This window comes from Salmo trutta, chromosome 37 (assembly GCF_901001165.1).
Source record: "Salmo trutta chromosome 37, fSalTru1.1, whole genome shotgun sequence".
NCBI classification, from domain to species: Eukaryota; Metazoa; Chordata; class Actinopteri; order Salmoniformes; family Salmonidae; genus Salmo; species Salmo trutta.
The window spans coordinates 19,792,635-19,810,401 of NC_042993.1; the positions used below are offsets into that span (position 1 = coordinate 19,792,635).

General features: G+C 43.0%; 1 protein-coding gene across 8 annotated transcripts in view; it reads left to right on the plus strand.

Annotated features, from left to right (window-relative positions):
• LOC115176597 (rho guanine nucleotide exchange factor 2) overlaps positions 1-17,767 on the plus strand; it is a 56,585-nt gene that overhangs the window by 28,241 nt on the left and 10,577 nt on the right. For all 8 annotated transcript variants that reach the window (XM_029736679.1, XM_029736681.1, XM_029736682.1 and 5 more), the window contains one exon: positions 13,321-13,483. In XM_029736679.1, coding sequence (XP_029592539.1) covers positions 13,321-13,483 — 163 coding nt within the window. The remainder of the gene's footprint in view (positions 1-13,320; positions 13,484-17,767) is intronic.

Here is a 17,767-nt window from a genome sequence, read left to right on the forward strand (position 1 = left end):
AGAGAGCAGGAGAGAAGGAGGATTAGAGATTGAGGAAGAGGAGAACGACAGGTTTGGCTGGCTACTCAGCCACATAGCTCCAGCCAAACGCTATGCCCCCACTAACGTTTCTTCTCGGCGGTCATAGAGCAGCGGAAGACTTCAGTTTGAGTTGTCAGGCTAGCAAGTACTTACAAAAGAGCGGGAGGAAAGAAAACATTTAGGCGAAATAAGGATGGGTGGAGGGTCACTTAGTAGTCTGTAGGTAAAGTACTTTGTATAGGAGGTTTGGGTGTTGCAATAGCTGGCATTCTATTGCAGGTGTTTTCTTTGGAGTCTTAGCATTACCTTTGTGAAACCCCCACTAGAGGTGACTGAGTGGCGGTCAGGCGTGGATCCCAAACTAACTAAAGCCAGTCACAGGAAGTGAACTCATCAGAGAGCTTCTTAAAACAAACAACACCCTGTGAGAACCTGATGACCCAGTCAATGGCCCCAGTTCCCCCCCCACACCCCCCCTGAGTGGCTGCTACTGGGTTGAGTCTGCTACAGTAATTACCCAACAGACTGAAATACATTATCCTTGCTTTCATAAGCACTGATCTGAATAGAAGGATTACCAGTGAAAACCTATCTAGTTGTACCTATCAGTGGGTAAATACACAAAATGAGACTAAATTAGAGCTAGAGTCAAATATCGATATAATGTTGTCCAAAATTTATATTGCAATATGTAACTGCATAGATACTTTCCCCGATCACTAATATAAATTAATATTAGCTCATAGCCTGTGATGGCTCTCTCTGACCATGCTCAAATGACTGTCTGGGCATAGATGGTCATCACAGCTGGAGCTGAAAGGACCTGGCCTACCATCTGAGCTCGGCCTCCTCTCTTCTCCGTCCTCATCACAGACGGACAAAGAGGCACTCTTTTATCAGGGATCATCATTTTGAATTGAAGCGGTGCACTAAACTGGAATATACTTCAGTGAAAACAGTAGTAACCCTAAATACCCAGATTCCTCTGTTTAGTAGGCTAACAAAGACCAAGAGCGTTCCATTTTATGTTTTGTCCTGCGGTCACCGACAACGACGAGACAGCCTATAGGGAGGAGGTCAGAGACCTGGCCGTGTAGTGCCAGGACAACAACCTCTCCCTCAATGTGATCAAGACAAAGGAGATGATTGTGGACTACAGGAAAAAGAGGACCGAGCACGCCCCTCATCGATGGGGCTGCAGTGGAGCAGGTTGAGAGCTTCAAGTTCCTTGGTGTCCACATCACCAACAAACTAACGTTGTCCAAGCACACCAAGACAGTCATGAAGAGGGCACAACAAAACCTATTCCCCCTCAGGAAAGATTTGGCATGGGTCCTCAGATCCTCAAAAGGTTCTACAGCTGCACCATCGAGAGCATCTTGACTGGTTGCATCACTGCCTGTTATGGCATCTGCTTGGCCTCCGACCGGAAGGCACTACAGAGGGTGTCAGAGGAAAGCCCTAAAAATTGTCAAAGACTCCAGCCACTCTAGTTATAGAATGTTCTCTCTGCTACCGCACGGCAAGCGGTACCGGAGCGCCAAGTCTAGGTCCAAGAGGCTTCTAAACAGCTTCTACCCCCAAGCCATAAGACTCCTGAACAGCTAATCAAATGGCTACCCAGACTATTTGCATTGCTCCCCTCCCACCCTTTTACACCGCTGCTACTCTCTGTTGTTATCATCTATACATAGTCACTTTAATAACTCTACCTACATGTACATACTACCTCAACTAACCGGTGCCCCCGCACATTGACTCTGTATCGGTACCCCCTGTATATAGTCTCGCTATTGTTATTTTACTGCTGCTCTTTAATTACTTGTTACTTTTATTTCTTATTCTTATACATATTTTTTTTAACTGCATTGTTGGTTAGGGGCTCGTAAGTAAGCATTTCACTGTAAGGTGTGTATTCGGCGCATGTGACTAATAAAATTTGATTTGATTTAGTCGATAGTTAGCAACATTTTTTAAGGATTAAATATGTTTAGTGATTATGAAAAACAGATTTCCCCAGATGAAGATGCCTCTGTTATTTTATGTTGTAGTGGTGGAAGTAAGACCTAGGGGAAATAGTTGTAACCATAAAACACTGGTATGTGGACTCCTACTGTGCAACAACTCTCTCTCTCTCTACTGTTTATGAGTGCCGTTCCTTTTGTAAGGGATTGTTCCATAAGTCAGTTTGTGTGAGTACAGATGTAGAATCTTAATTTGAGCCAGTTTGGTACAGCAGGAAAATAATCCTACAACAACAGGAAATGTGAGTTATTATAATGAATGTACATTTTGTAGGGGTTGATATGTTTTTCGCAAAGGGAAAATCAAGTCTGAAATTTCTAAGTGGAAATTACAAACTTCAGAAGCCTTTTAAACCTCAAATACATTTCAAGTTATAAATGTTGTGCATTGCAGGAAAGTTCTCCTGCAACAGGGTGATCAAATGATGATCCTACACCTGTGTGTGTGGGTGTGTAGCTGTACTCGTTATTAATGAATGTACCCTTGGGACAGTCAGGTACTAACTAGGGGGCAGACATTTGTTTTCCCACAGAACCGTGTGGGCGTGTGGGCTCGCCTCACATCATCAAGGTCATAGTGTACTAAGCCTCATGATGGATGCCATCTGTTTCTGATACAGATGTAGGATCTTTATTTGATCACTCTTTTGTTGGTGTGAATTTTAAATGCAAACTTGTAGGTTATTCAAGGTTTAAAAAGGCTTGATTTGCCCTAATGAAAAATATCAACCCCTACAAAATATTTACATTAATTATAATCCACATTTCCTGTTCATGCAGGATTATTTTCCTGGTGTAGCAAACTGGCTCAAATTAAGATCCTACGTCTGTAGTCTCCTCACCCACAGGAACATGCAAAGGATGGACACGTTCACCCTATTATAATGACCACCTTCCCCTGCTACCACACACATACAGCACAAAGATACTATATCCATGCCTCCCCTTTGCTGCCACACAAACACACACACTAACGCATGCACGTACTGAATGCACACACATACACACTAAGATGAGAACTATGGATCCACACACTCAATGTATTTTTCCGATACATTTAGTAACCCTTAGGATAGAGTTCTACACACATCCAGTAGTTCTCTTCCCCAGTGTCTCCAGTTTCTCCATCTCTCTTTGTGTTCTTTGTCTGCTCTCTTTCTTTGTTCCTCCATCAATACACGCTGAAATCCAGTTACCTGCTAGGCTCTCTCGCTGTGTCAGGTATTCTCTTTTCCTCTTTTGTTTCCTTCGCCACATCACCCTCTCTCTATCTCTCTACCTCTCTCTGGGGCTCTCTCTTCCCCCTGTATCCGTTTCTCCATCTGTCTGTTTTTTCTTTTCCCTCCCCCCTCCCCCTTCATCCCAGGCCCATTTATTTCTCACTTAGGTCTCTCTTTTTCTCCTTCACTCGTTTCAGCCTCCTGCTCTCGTGGGTCTTCCCCTCCAAGCCTCTCTCTCTCCCTCTTACTCACTCTCTCTGTTAGATGTCCTAAGAGGAGATGGAGGATTACTATTTGTCTAGACAGTGAATACCTTTATAACTTCACACCTTTTAGTTGGGTGTAGGCAGAGACTCTGCATGTTGCTACTGATGATCTCATCAAGCTGCGACACTTTGTAGTGTAGCTATTCCATCACTCTTTTTACTGTCACTCATACGTGCCATGGCGACTGTGCTTGTTCACAAAGGTCATTCTGAGGATATTTAATGAACCATTAGATATCATTTTCTGTCACTCTATGCTGCTGATGTCATCTGAAATGAGAAAGACAACAGACAAGCTCATTGTTTATGGCCCATTAACCAGGGCTCGTCTCACAGCCTCTCTCTCTCTGCTACAGGGGACAGTAGCAAGCACACACTCTCCCATAATAAGACCCCCCCTTCCTCCTTTCCTAGAACAGAGGGACTGCCATTAAGCCTCCGCTCTTCACACACGACACAGGGTTAACTTGAAGGAGATCCTGGACCTGCCGCAGACCGATTGTGTAGCAAGCAAAGGCAAAAGGGCTTTGTTCTTCCAGTGCATGTCCACATGCTGACTACCACTAACTCTGTTATGGCCAAGGGGACTTTCCTGTGTCGCAATACACACAGGACAGCCCTTCCTGCCTGACACACCTTGGTTTAAGTCTGATGAACTCAAATGGTTTTGACTGCACAATGGTTTTTGATTGTTTACATATGTCATTTGAGGGTCATAATCTCATTGGGGACCACTGGCGCATGCCCCCGTAAATTTCGACCTAAATCAATAGCGTCACGTTTACATTTGTTTTCAAATTTAACTTAAGTTTCTGTATGCAGGTCATTCTAGTGTGGTATTCTGGGAATCCTTTGTGCGCTAATGACTTTCTGTCTCATCATTAGTTAGTGATGTGATTCTGAGGTTAGTTGAGCACTTATTCACCCCTCAGATTAGACTGCGCTGATCTCGCTTCAGTGAGCTGACGTCACACAGTTTAACGCTTCCCACTGTCAGGTTGTATGCTCTCTCTATACCCTGGGTTGAAAGTGTGTCGGCAAAAAGAGTACATGAAACATAAACAGAGGAGAGGACACAGCCAAAGCGATTCAGTCAACCGGAACAAGGATCAGCCAAGCTTGTTAGTGTCTGGCTGTAATATCTTATGACTACACTCTGTGGATAATGAGTTACTTAAGGGAGAGCAATAGTGGGCTTACACATCAAAACAAAGCATTATCGTTTATTTTAGCATTGAATCAGTGTTATGAGCTACATGATGTGCAATACATGATGAATGTATTTATAGTCTTAATGCATTTTTAAACATTGTTTTATTGAACCTTTATTTGTTATAAGTTAATAAACATTTATGTTTACAGCCTCCATGCTATAGTTACCAGTCATATAGTTACTAGAAGGCCTATGGTTCAAATTCCTAGTAGATCAGAACTTCCCACTGGGCACAGACATCATTTCAATGTCTTGTTTTGATTTACAGTTGGTTGAGTTGTCACCTAACTTGAATTCAATGTGAAATCAACAAAAAATGTAACCATGTCATTGGATTTAGGTTAAAAGTTGGGTGGAAAAAAGCCGAAATTCCCTTACGTTGATGACTTTTTCCAAATCCAATCAGTTTCCCACGTTCATTAAACGTCATCACATTGAATCTTGGTTTTAAAATGACTTGGAAGCAATGTTGATTCAACCATTTTTTTGCCCAGTGATTTGTCACTGTTCTTTACTTAACCTACGTTCACTACATATCCAGCTATATGACAGAAAAAATGCCTAAAATGTCTGCTAAGTCAGTCAGACTGAACAAAATTGTTTGACATGCTCTCCTCTGGCTCCACTGCCTTATCCATGAAACAGGAAGTCAGTATAATGAACTTCCGGTGTGTGATGTCAACACTGAAGCACTAGCATGGACATTTTGGCAGAAAACATCACTGAGACAAAAACGGCTTTTTACAAAAATGTCTGGACTGTGTATACAAACCCATTTCCAAACTATGTTTTTCAGGCACAATGTGAGTTTTGTTTCTCCCTTTCCTGTTTAGCTTTGTGTCTGAGTCTCGGAGGCTGTTTGGTTCCAGGAAGGGGAGTGAATGACATGTCTTCATAGAAGCTTTTAATAGAGGGACCAAAAGTGAGCACATTCACATTCTCAGGCATCTGCACATGTGTTCAGTCCCCTGAAAACAACAGATGCCAATATCACAGTCTGAAGGGGAACAGAGACTTCCTGAGTCTTGTCGCTTTCAGATAGCACCCTTCATAGAAAGGGAAGAATATATATGGCTGTCTGTCCATCTCATCTGAAACTATGAGCTCATAGGTCATGGCAGCCCAGTAAAGTGCATGCTAGGCTTCGTAGAAGTGTCATGATAAATATGAAGTGTTATTGTTGCTGCAGGAAAACTGGTTGACGCTTAGAAACTGACTCATCAGAAATGGACATGTGGCTTAAAAACATTTTGACAATTGCTTTAAATAGTAATGTCCATTCTATTTATTATATGCTGAACAAAAATATAAACACAATATGTAAAGTGTTGGTCCCATGTTTCATGAGCTGAAATAAAAGATCCCAGAAATGTTCCATATGCACAAAAAGCATTTCTGTCTGTAATAAAGCCCTTTTGTGGGGAAAAACTAATTCTGAGTGGCTAGGCCTGGCTCTCCAGTGGGTGGGCCTATGCCCTCCAAGGCCCACCCATAGCTGTGCCCCTGCCCAGTCCTGTGAAATCCATAAACTGGGGCCTAGTGAATTGTTGCAATTGACTGATTTCCTTCTATGAACTGTATCCCAGTAAAATCTTTGAAATTGTTTCATGTTGCGTTTTTATATTTTTGCTCAGTATATGTCTTTGCATACACACAGAAATCCATGTTAACTGCCTACCACTGTGTATCTGTATCTATTTGGCTAGATTATTGGTCATGCCAACCTCTTGGTTAACCATTAGCATCAATAAAGCCAGATCCCAGCAGCATACCCAAGCTTCATTGCTTACAGTAAACCAATTAGGTCACTTCCTTCCATCTAAAAAACAGTAATACATGCCACCTTATATAGACACCAGTGCCAGTCTAATAAGAATTTACAAAACAAAGGATTAGCCATGCTACTGTCTGGCTGGCTGAATTTGGCCAAAGGTGCTCTTCAACCACTAAGAGACAAAGGCTACGATAGACTCCCCCATCCAAAATAACAAGGAAACTTGCCCTCATCATACATTTTTCTGATCACTCCCTATAGCAGGTTTATTGACCTGCTGGTTGTTTGTGTTGTTCACCACAGCAGCATGTTAACAGCTCTTTTTTTCTCTGTGTCTTATCTGTCTGGGGTCAGAGTTCAGACTGGGGTACTGTTAAATGGCATCATGGTGGTTAGGGTTGAGGCTTGTGACCTGAGAGGATACTGGTTCATAATCCCCAGGGAGATCTGTATACTGCTTTTATGGCCTTGTGCAGGATACTCATTCTCTGTAGACCCACCTGACGTACGTGTTTAAAGTATCTCATTTTAGATTGAAACATGGATGTAAAAATACAGGTATTATGATGTAATCTTGGTTCAACATCCTGTTTGGTGGTGATAGCCTTTTTTTCAGTGTACGAAGTTCAAAGATATTTCTCCCAGTGCGGGTTTTGCCGTAATACAATCAAACATTACATAGTACATGTTTGATTGAATCCCTAGCCCTTCATCTGATCATCACTGAGAAGTTGATCCTTTAAAGCTTGTACAGCCAGATAGGGTGTTATCTCAGGGTCTTGTGGTGAGGGGGTGAGGTCTTATGGTGGTAGGGTCATGGACCCTAGAGGCCTCCTTAGCCTGATTAACTCAACACACTGTGATGTGGTCTCCTCTCAGACTGGCCAGGAGCGCGGGAGAGGCAGTTTAATAAACAAGTCACCTACAGATTTTTACCATTAGCTCTCCTCTTGCATCCAGATAGTTTGAGGGTCAGCCAAGGACAGATATCTGATACAGGGGAATCCTATGAGAGAGGTGGAGGGGAGAGGGACTATACACTGCACATTGAGTGTACAAAACATTAACATCTTTCCATGACACAGACTGACCAGGTGAAAGCTATGACCCCTTATTGATGTCAAATCCACTTGAATCCATGTAGATGAAGGGGAGGAAAGCGGTTAAAGAAGGGTTTTTAAGCCTTGAGACAATTGAGACATGGATTATGTATGTGTGCCATTCAGAGGGTGAATGGGCAAGACAAAATATTGAAGTGCCTGGCGCACCAGTTTGAGCGTGTCAAGAACTGCAACGATACTAGGTTTTTCATGCTTAACAGTTTCCTGTGTTTATCAAGAATGGTCCACCACCAAAGGACATCCAACCAACTTGACACAACAGTGGGAAGCATTGGAGTCAACATGGGCCAGCATCCCTGTGGAACGCTTTCGACACCTTGAGTTCATGTCCCGACTTGAGGCAGTTGTGAGGGCAAAAGGAGGTTCACCTCAATATTAGGAAAGTGTTCCTAATGTATTGTACACTCAGTCTATATCCTTTTTCAGAAATGTTGGTAAATTAGCTTTTATTGTTTTAAAGAAATGATGGAAGAGATTGGAGTGATTTTTTCAGTCTATGTTCATGGTATGGTGTTCTTCAATGATAGACATGTATTTGTTTAAAATCGATCACTTGATTGTTTCATTTCAGAGAGACAAATAATGCTACTTTTTTTGCAAAATGCTACATATCCACCTCACGCTCAGAGAAACAAGTGGCACTGCTAGGTTAAAAGAACTGTACAAAGTATGCATTTGTGGCATCTATATAAAAAAAGAAATTATGCATTTTGTACCCCAATACCGTTACAGTGGCAAGAAAAAGTATGTGAACCCTTTGGAATTATCTGGATTTCAACATAAATTGGTCATAAAATTAGATCTGATCTTCATCTAAATCACAACAGACAAACACAGTCTGCTTAAACTAATAACACACAAATTATTGTATTTTTGTTGTCTATATTGAATACATCATTTAAACATTCATAGTGTAGGTTGGAAAAACAATGTGAACCCCTAGGCTAATGACTTCTCCAAAAGCTAATTGGAGTCAGGAGTCAGCTAACCTGGAGTCCAGTCAATGAGACGAGATTGAAGATGTTGGTTAAAGCTGCCATGCCCTTTGAAAAACATTTACAAAATTTGAGTTTGCTATTCACAAAAGAATTGCCTGATGTGAACCATGCCTCGAACAAAAGAGATCTCAGAAGACCCAAGATTAAGAATTTTTGACTTGCATAAAGCTGGGAAGGGTTACAAAAGTATCTCTAAAAGCCTTGAAGTGCATCAGTCAACGGTAAGATAAATTGTCTATAAATGGAGAAAGTTCAGCACTGTTACTACTCTCCCTAGGAGTGGCCATCCTGCAAAGATGACTGCAAGAGCACAGCGCAGAATGCTCAATGAGGTTAAGACGAATCCTAGAGTGTCAGCTAAAGACTTACAGAAATCTCTGAAACATGCTAACATCTTTGTTGACGAGTCTACGATACGTAAAACACTTAACAAGAATGGTGTTCATGGGAGGACACCACGAAAGAAGCCACTGCTTTTCAAAAAAAACATTGCTGCACATCTGAAGTTCGCAAAAGAGCATCTGGATGTTCCACAGCGCTTCTGGCAAAATATTATGTGGACAGATAAAACTAAAGTTGAGTTGTTTGGAAGGAAAACACAACACTATATGTGGAGAAAAAAAGGCCCAGCACACCAACATCAAAACCTCATCCAAACTGTAATGTATGGTGGAGGGAGCATCATGGTTTGGGGCTGCTTTGCTGCCTCGGGGCCTGGGCAGCTTGCTATCATCAACGAAAAAAATGAATTCCCAAGTTTATCAAGACATTTTGCAGGAGAATGTAAGGCTATCTGTCCGCAAATTGAAGCTCAACAGAAGTTGGGTGATGCAACAAGACAACGACCCAAAACACAGAAGTAAATCAACAACAGAATGGCTTCAACAAAAGAAAATATGCCTTCTGGAGTCGTCCAGTCAGAGTCCTGACCTCAACCTGATTGAGATGCTGTGGCATGACCTCAAGAGAGCGGTTCACACTAGATGTCCCAAGAATATTGCTGTACTGAAACAGTTTTGTAAATAGGAATGGCCCAAAATTCCTCCTGTCCGTTGTGCAGGTCTGATCCGCAACTACAGCAAACGTTTGATTGAGGTTATTGCTGCCAAAGGAGGGTCAACCAGTTATTAAATCCAAGGGTTCGCATACTTTTCCCACCCTGCACTGTGAATGTTTACACGGTGTGTACAATAAAGACATGAAAACGTATTATTGTTTGTGTGTTATTAGTTTAAGCAGACTGTGTTTGTCTATTGTTGTGACTTAGATGAAGATCAGATCAAATTTGATGACCATTTATGCAGAAGTCCAGGTAATTCCAAAGGGTTCACATTATATTTCTTGCCACTGTATATGAGATCTGTCTGTAGAACATTCACCATTGACATTTTATTCATTTAGCAGGTACTCTTAAGTGCATTCATTTATTTAAATGTTTTTATTTAACCTTTATTTAACTAGGCAAGTCACTTAGCTATTTTAAGATGGCTAGGTGAGACAACCACGTATCACAGTCAAATATATTCCATTCCAGCTAAACACGTTTTCATACACATCTAAAATCTATGAATGAAAAATCTGAGAACAGTAATATTTTACACACACATGACGGTACCCAGAAGCAATCATTTCTGATGAAAACAGTTGCGGATATAGCGTTTTGGAAATAAATTCTTAATTTCTTCATAGTACATACTTTCCCAGTCTTACTTCCTAGCCTTCTCCTTGTGATATGTCTATTGTCATGCAATAAAGACATTTGAATTGAGTAGAGGGAGAGGGAGACAAAATAGAGCAAGAACAAGAAGGCCTTGTCCTCTGCTCATCCACCAAACAGTGTAAATTCCTCAGTGGAGTAAGGTTCGATATCTGGAAGGCTTGTGCAGAGGTTAAGTCTGTTGCCTAATCCGCCCCTTAATAGTATCTTCTAATCCCTCGTCTATAACAGCAGCTTCTCTCTTCCCCCACACTGCCCCACCCTCTTTTCATTAGAAAGTCATTACACCCATTTGGTAACAATTTACCAGCAGCGCCGCTCTTCATAAACTGCAATGTGGCATTCTTTCACTCAGTTAAATGCTCTTAGAAATCTCACTCACTCACTCTTCTCTCTCTCGCTCTCTCTCTCGCTCTCTCTTCCTATCGCTCACTATCTATCTTTCTCGTCTTTCACACCATCCCCTATCCGCCTTGAGTCAGATGATTCTAATCCAGTCTGTTAATCCACTATAGAGGAGCGTGGTAAGGAGGGTAGGATAGAGAGAGACAAGAAGAGAGGAATCGAGAGAGAAAGAGCGAGTGTGTGAGAGCGATGGATAGGGGGAGGGGGAAATTCAGACAAATTCAGTCCGTGTGCCAGATATCTAGCGTAAGAGTCAGTTGTATAGAAAAAGGTCTTAATAAGGTGGTCTTGACTGATGGAGCTGACTGTGCATTAATAATAGCGAGGGAGACAGTTTGGTAACAGTCTATTAACCTACCTCTGCTCTGCGGGGGACAGAGTGGATTAGAGCATGCTGCTGCAGTGCTCATCCTACCGCCATTAAAGCCAGCCCGTCTCAGACATACTGTACAGTAGGAGTTGCTAGGCGATGGACCCTACATGGAGGCAGTTAAACTCTATGGATTAATTCTTCCCGAGAAGCTTAGAAAGATTTACCAAGCATTGGCTTGGTGCCCAGTACCAAATTGTGCACCTGTTTTCTTCCTCTTCAAACCGGAGTGAATGTAAATGTGGGTTAGTGTGTTTAGACATGAGGGTCTGTAAGTGGACCCAGGGTCCTGGACTAAGCTGTCTCCCTGCCCATCTCACCTCATTCCACCATCATTACAGTGTCACAACTGTAGCTAGTCATCACACCAGCATGTTGCATGTGTCAGTGTGTCCTATATGTCCTTACCCTTGAGTCTCTTTCCGCCATTTTCACCTCAGATCGAAATCTTGGCGGGTCGCCTTTTTAATTAGCTAATGTAAATGGATGGGTTTGAACTCCCCTCCCTTCTTCTTTCACTCCATCCATCCCTCCATACCGCTCTGCTTTCTTTCCTGTGGGTGTGTTTTACATACCCCTGAGATGGTGCCATGGAGGTCATGTCCTGAATGAGCTCCTCACTATGGGGGCCCCCAGGCCTTTTGTTTAGCTTCTCAAAGGAACCCCTGACAAATCCCTCTTTTAGTTATTTCTCTTCCTCTTTCCGATAACATTATAGTTGTGTGGCAGGTTCCGGTGAGTTGAACCTACTGGGTTAGCTTTCCTTCTGTGTATGTCAAGGGTCTGAAGTCTGCACTCTTAGAGATAAGGGTTACCAAAGGTTTCTTCAGTTAGAACCCTTTTGGGTTCCATGTAGAACCCTCTATATGGAAAGGGTTTCGCATAGAACCCAAAAGGGTTCTACCTCAAACCAAAAGGATTCTACCTCAAACCAAAAGGATTCTACCTCAAACCAAAAGGATTCTACCTCAAACCAAAAGGATTCTACCTCAAACCAAAAGGATTGTACCTCAAACCAAAAAGGTTTTCAAAGGGTTCTCCTATGGGGACAGGCAAATAACCCTTTTAGGTTTTAGATAGAAAAAAATGTGCTTAGAGTGTAGTACTACTGTTACTACTACCCTACTACTACAAACTCTGGCAAAGTGCTTTGTGGATCATGTCATCTCAATATTTTAGAAAATACAGTTCAACCAGAATCATTTAAGACAATAGACCTGTTGGGTATTTGAAAACAGCTTTTGTTCTGTCTGTTTTGGTTAGCAGTTATGGTGATGCACAAAGATTATATGACATAGAATACCATTTTGAGCAATTTCCAAAACAAATTTGATGGCAGAGTTATCCCCTTGAACATAAATAATTGCCTAAAGTACTTACTGAGAACCTACTGGAAGCACCTGGAAGTCATATACTATAGCTGCAGTGGATACACAACCTCATCGTAACACCACGTGTTGTTGAGTTGATAATTAGCTGAGAGCATTTAGGAAAACAGAGAGTGACAAAGCCACTGAAGATCGACTACTTTGTCTGTGTTCACAACATCAGGAGATTAGTTTGTGGCTAAAAGGCCACCGGCTGTGAGAAGCTGTTTGGTACCTGACCATTCTGCTTACTTAGCAGCACGGCCAGAGTCACAACCAGCAGCATAGACTGGTGCTCTGGCCTGGACACAGACAGGCTGGAACTAAAATGTGTGCTATAATATAAGCCACCATGCTAGGAACAGCTGGATGTTACAGAGGCAAAGTAACACCAGGACATTCACATTTTAGTCACACCTACACAATTGCAAATGCACGCACATGCACCTACACTAATTAGCGTAGTGCACACACACACGCGCATTCTTAGGACACATGCAGGCGCAATTGCTTATGTACACACGCACACTGAATACACTCACACTGAATGCACTTGAGTTATGCTGAGGAAGCATGGAGAGCCCTGTAGTGTATCAATGAGATTAAAGACAGTCCTCAGGCTGTCAGTCTCTCTGAGTGGGAGGGAGAGGGAGACTATTCCTGAAAACACCACATTTACAATTCCTCATGCGCCAGCTGTCCTCATCCAGTGAAACTTACTCTATGAAACAAAGTGCATGCTGCATATACAGTACGAGGAGACCTGACAGTAAATGATCTCATAGATTGCATCGGTTGGCGCTGATTTGTGTCTTTGTTTACAGAACAAAGAGAAGGAGCGGATGAAGGAGAGGGAGAAGGAGGCGCGTGAGCGGGAGGCACGCTACAGCAACGGCCACCTCTTCACTTCCCTCACCGTGTCTGCCACCACCCTCTGTTCCGCCTGCAACAAGAGCATCACCGCTAAAGAGGCCCTCAGCTGCCCCAGTGAGTACCGCACACACACACACACACACACACACACTATTGTAGGCAGTACATACATTCACAAGGCCCAGACAAAAGCCTAATGTTATTAGCGACAACATTATCAGGGTATTGATGCATCACCAGATCAGTGGACCAACAGACATCTTGCCCCAGGGTTGTCATATTGGACTGTTAGGAGGAAGACCTTTGTGTGTGTGTGTGTGTGCGTGCGTGCGTGCGTGCGTGCGTGCGTGCGTGCGTGCGTGTGTGTGTGTGTGTGTGTGTGTGTGAGGTTAGTGACTGTCTAGTGTGACTGTCTCTCTTTCTTCTTGGGAAGAGAAAGGGTGAACAAAAGAACAGCAGGAGGAAGCAGGAGAGAGAGATTGGGGCTAGAAAAGAAGATTCAAACAATATGGGTAGAGAGAGAGAGATGGGGTAGGATGTGTGGGTCAATAAAGATAAAGGTAGAAGAGACATATGAGCCAAAGAGATGGATCAAAAGAAGGAAATAACTGAGAGAAAGAGGGAAGGAAACAGAGAGTATTTTTCTTTGCTTCCCTTCTTTCTCCCTTTCCTTCCCTCCCTCCCTTTGAGAATCAATCAGCTGTTGACTTCTAGGAGAACCCTCTCCCTTCCCCGGCCCGGCCCAGACAATAGTGTTAGTGTGTGGGGAGCACAGATCAGACGGCCTGCCCCTCTCTCCACTGGCCTGGAGGAACAGCTGGGGGAGAAAGAGAGAAAGAAAGAGGGAGAGAGGGTGGAATGGGAGAAGGCAGACTCCAGGGCAAACGGGGCAAACAAATAGAGGAAGATCCAGAGAGAAGGGTGGACAGATAGAGGGGGAAAGACGGGTAGAAGGAGGAGGTGGAGGAGAACATATTGAGTGAAAAGACTCCTCAGGGGCCATCAGTTCTCAGGTCAAGAGAGACAGAGGGGGGGGAGATATTAGTTAACAAACAAGTAAGACAGAGTAGGAGACAGAGCTGTATAGAGGATGCATGATGACACTAACAGACAGAGAGGAGTTTGCCTGAGATAGAACGAGGAAGTCCATACTGTCAATTGTATTTTTGTTTTGCTTACCCTATTTTGAATCGAGCATTATACCATGCAACAACACTACACTGCCCCCACAGCAACAGCAAAGACAATTCAATTGACAGTCATAGTCAATTGACATTTGTATTTATCATTAAATCAATCCAAACGTAAAGGTCAAGAGGGATGCTTTTTGTCTTCTTATCAAGCCCTATTACCTATTTTGATTGAATATTGATGTATGGATGAAGTTTATTGTCCTTCAAGTTGAAGAAATAGTAGCTCCATCTTCGACCTCGTTACCTTGACCCCTACGGCTCTGAAGACCAGGTTCAAAGAGAAAGAGACAGACAGACAGACAGACAGACAGACAGACAGACAGACAGACAGACAGACAGACAGACAGACAGACAGACAGACAGACAGAGAAGGGGAGCACAGAGGGAGGGAGGGGGTACAGAGGGGCATGGGGGTGGGAAGGCTGTTGGCATGGGGTGTGATTACACATGTCTGCTTCCGAAGAGGGGGGGGTGTGTTTGTATGCCCGTGTGTGTGTGTGTGTGTGTGTGTGTGTGTGTGTGTGTGTGTGTGTGTGTGTGTGTGTGTGTGAGAGAGAGAGTTCCGGTACTTGAGAATGAGAGAGACGGTGGGCACAGACATTGCAGTGGGAGGTAAGAGGTACAACAGCTGTAGTTTAGATAGAACACTGATCATAGGCTATTGATTTGGGTTGGGGGCATAATTATATCCAGAGGGTCAGGTCTAGGTGTGTATTTGTGCGTATTGGGCAGAAGGGGGCATGAATTCATTATCATTGCAAATTACACTGGAGAGATGGAGAGAATGTAAAAAAGAAAGAGAGCGGATGTGTTAGTAGGAGAGAGGACTGAGGTGTGAGACGGCTGTGGGGCTATTTCAGGTTGGGAATACCATTGTTGGCTTCTCTGTTCATATATTCCAATTCTGAGCCAGTTAAGATATTTTCAGTGGAGAGTCTATTTGATTTAGATTAGATAAGAATTGAAATTGGTTTAGGTAGCATGCCTTGGGTCAGTCATAGTCAGTTTGTCTTGGAGGTTGATGTGAAACTGAACTAATACTTTTCACAGTTTTTACCTTTTATTAATTCCTGTGTTATTGTGTCACTGTCATCTCAGTTTGCTAATATGTTATAATCAGATGCAACACAACCATTAGACCTGTACGACCCAATATAGAGATGGAGAATGACAAAGTAGCTATAGTGTAACTACAGTACAGAATGCAGGTTCAGGAGATTATACAGTAGGTCTATGATGAAGCCCACTGTCTGTTGAGAGAGGGGCTTTTCTCTTTGTTTGGTGGATGCCCCCCCCCCTCCCCCTCTTGCCCCAATACACAGCTGCTACCTCCCTCCCCGACTGTAATCTGGAAATGGTGCATCTGGCAGTTGGAGTGTGGGAGATTAACAAGCAATCTGCCACACTGACGTGTGTTAACACACACGTACACACACATATGCATGCACACACACTTGCACGCACACATAGAGATACACACATAGGCAGGCAGGTCTGCACGAACGTACAGACACAGTCCCAATCCCTCTTCCTCTCTGCGTCCACAGACATTAGTGGTCCCTAACAGTAATAATGATGGATGAGCTGAGGGTAACACAGTTATCCCACTCCCGTTTAACACAGTGGTCTGATATGGAGCCATATTGCCTCAGAGACCCAGAGACGTTTTAATACGGGGTCATAACATTGTTCAACATCGGGATTGCTATCTGAGGTCCCCTGTGAATTGGGACAGGGGGGACATATGTTTAGGCTGGGTGTGTGTGTGTGTGTGTGTGTGTGTGTGTGTGTGTGTGTGTGTGTGTGTGTGTGTGTGTGTGTGTGTGTGTGTGTGTGTGTGTGTGTGTGTGTGTGTGTGTGTGTGTGTGTGTGTGTGTGTGTGTGTGTGTGGAGTAGGTAGCACCGCCTGTTTTGGGAGAATCCATTGATTTCATGATTGAGTGGATGTTTCCGGTTTGGAGTCACCAGGGAGGATTTCTCGTCAATGCTTTTACAATGTTGTCTAGGTATTCAATCAATTCAGTATGCGTTCTCGTTGTACATCAATGTTTGGCTTGAATTTGACGGAAGTACATGGGTAGCTTTTATTTATTATTATTGATTTAAAATTCATTTCATGGACCCTTTATTCCATTACTGCAGAGAAAGACATTTTGTTTTTATTTTCATCAACATTTGAACTCGTGTCAATTTCCTGCTTCACATCTTATTGTTCTCTGCATGAACAGATAACTGACAAATAGGGTCCCTGGGTGTCCAGCAGGGTGTAACTTATTGTGTGTAGCCTCTGCGTAGCGCTGTGTCAGTATGTGTGAGATTACCTCCTCAGACACAGATAAAGACGACCAGGCCATTGTTGTTTGGCTCATTTTGACATAATCTAAGGGCCCTAGATTACACTCACACACAGACTACAATAGGGGGATATACACTGTGCACAAAACATTAAGAACCTTCTAAATATTGAATTGCCCCGCCCTTCCCCTCCTCGCCCTTTTGACCTCAGAACAGCCTCAATTCATCAGGTCATGGACTCTACAAGGTGTTGAAAGGTTTCCACAGGAATGTTGGCCCATGTTGACTCCAATGCTTCCCACAGCTGTGATAAATTGGCTGGATGTCCTTTGGGTGGTGGACCGTTCTTGATGCACACGGGAAACTGTTGAGTGTGAAAAGCCCAACAGCTTTGCAGTTCTTGACACAAACGGGTACGCCTTAGTACCTACTGTTCCATAACCCGTTCAAAGGCACTTAAATCTTTTGTCTTGCCCATTCAGCCTCTGAATGACACACATACACAATCTATGTCTCAATTGTCTCAGGGCTTTAAAATCCTTCATCTACACTGATTGAAGGGGATTTAACAAGTGACATCATTAAGGGATCATAGTATTCACCTGGACTCATCTGGTCAGTCTGTCATGGAAAGAGCAGGTGTTCATAATGTTTTGTACCCTCAGTGTACAGTATTATCATACAAATAAATATGATAATTAGCTAAAGACAAGTGAGCTGTAAATAATATAGTGTCATATGGAAGGGGGGATTCTAAGCAGTATTTGAAACCCCAAAGCATTTCTAGGTTGGAGATCCAATCTATATGGACACATCTATAATATAGTATGCCATGACTCTTGTCGAGTCTCCACTCTCCAGTCTCCAATCTAGTTTCCGAGCATTGCAGCGGTGTTGAGCTTTAGGGGAA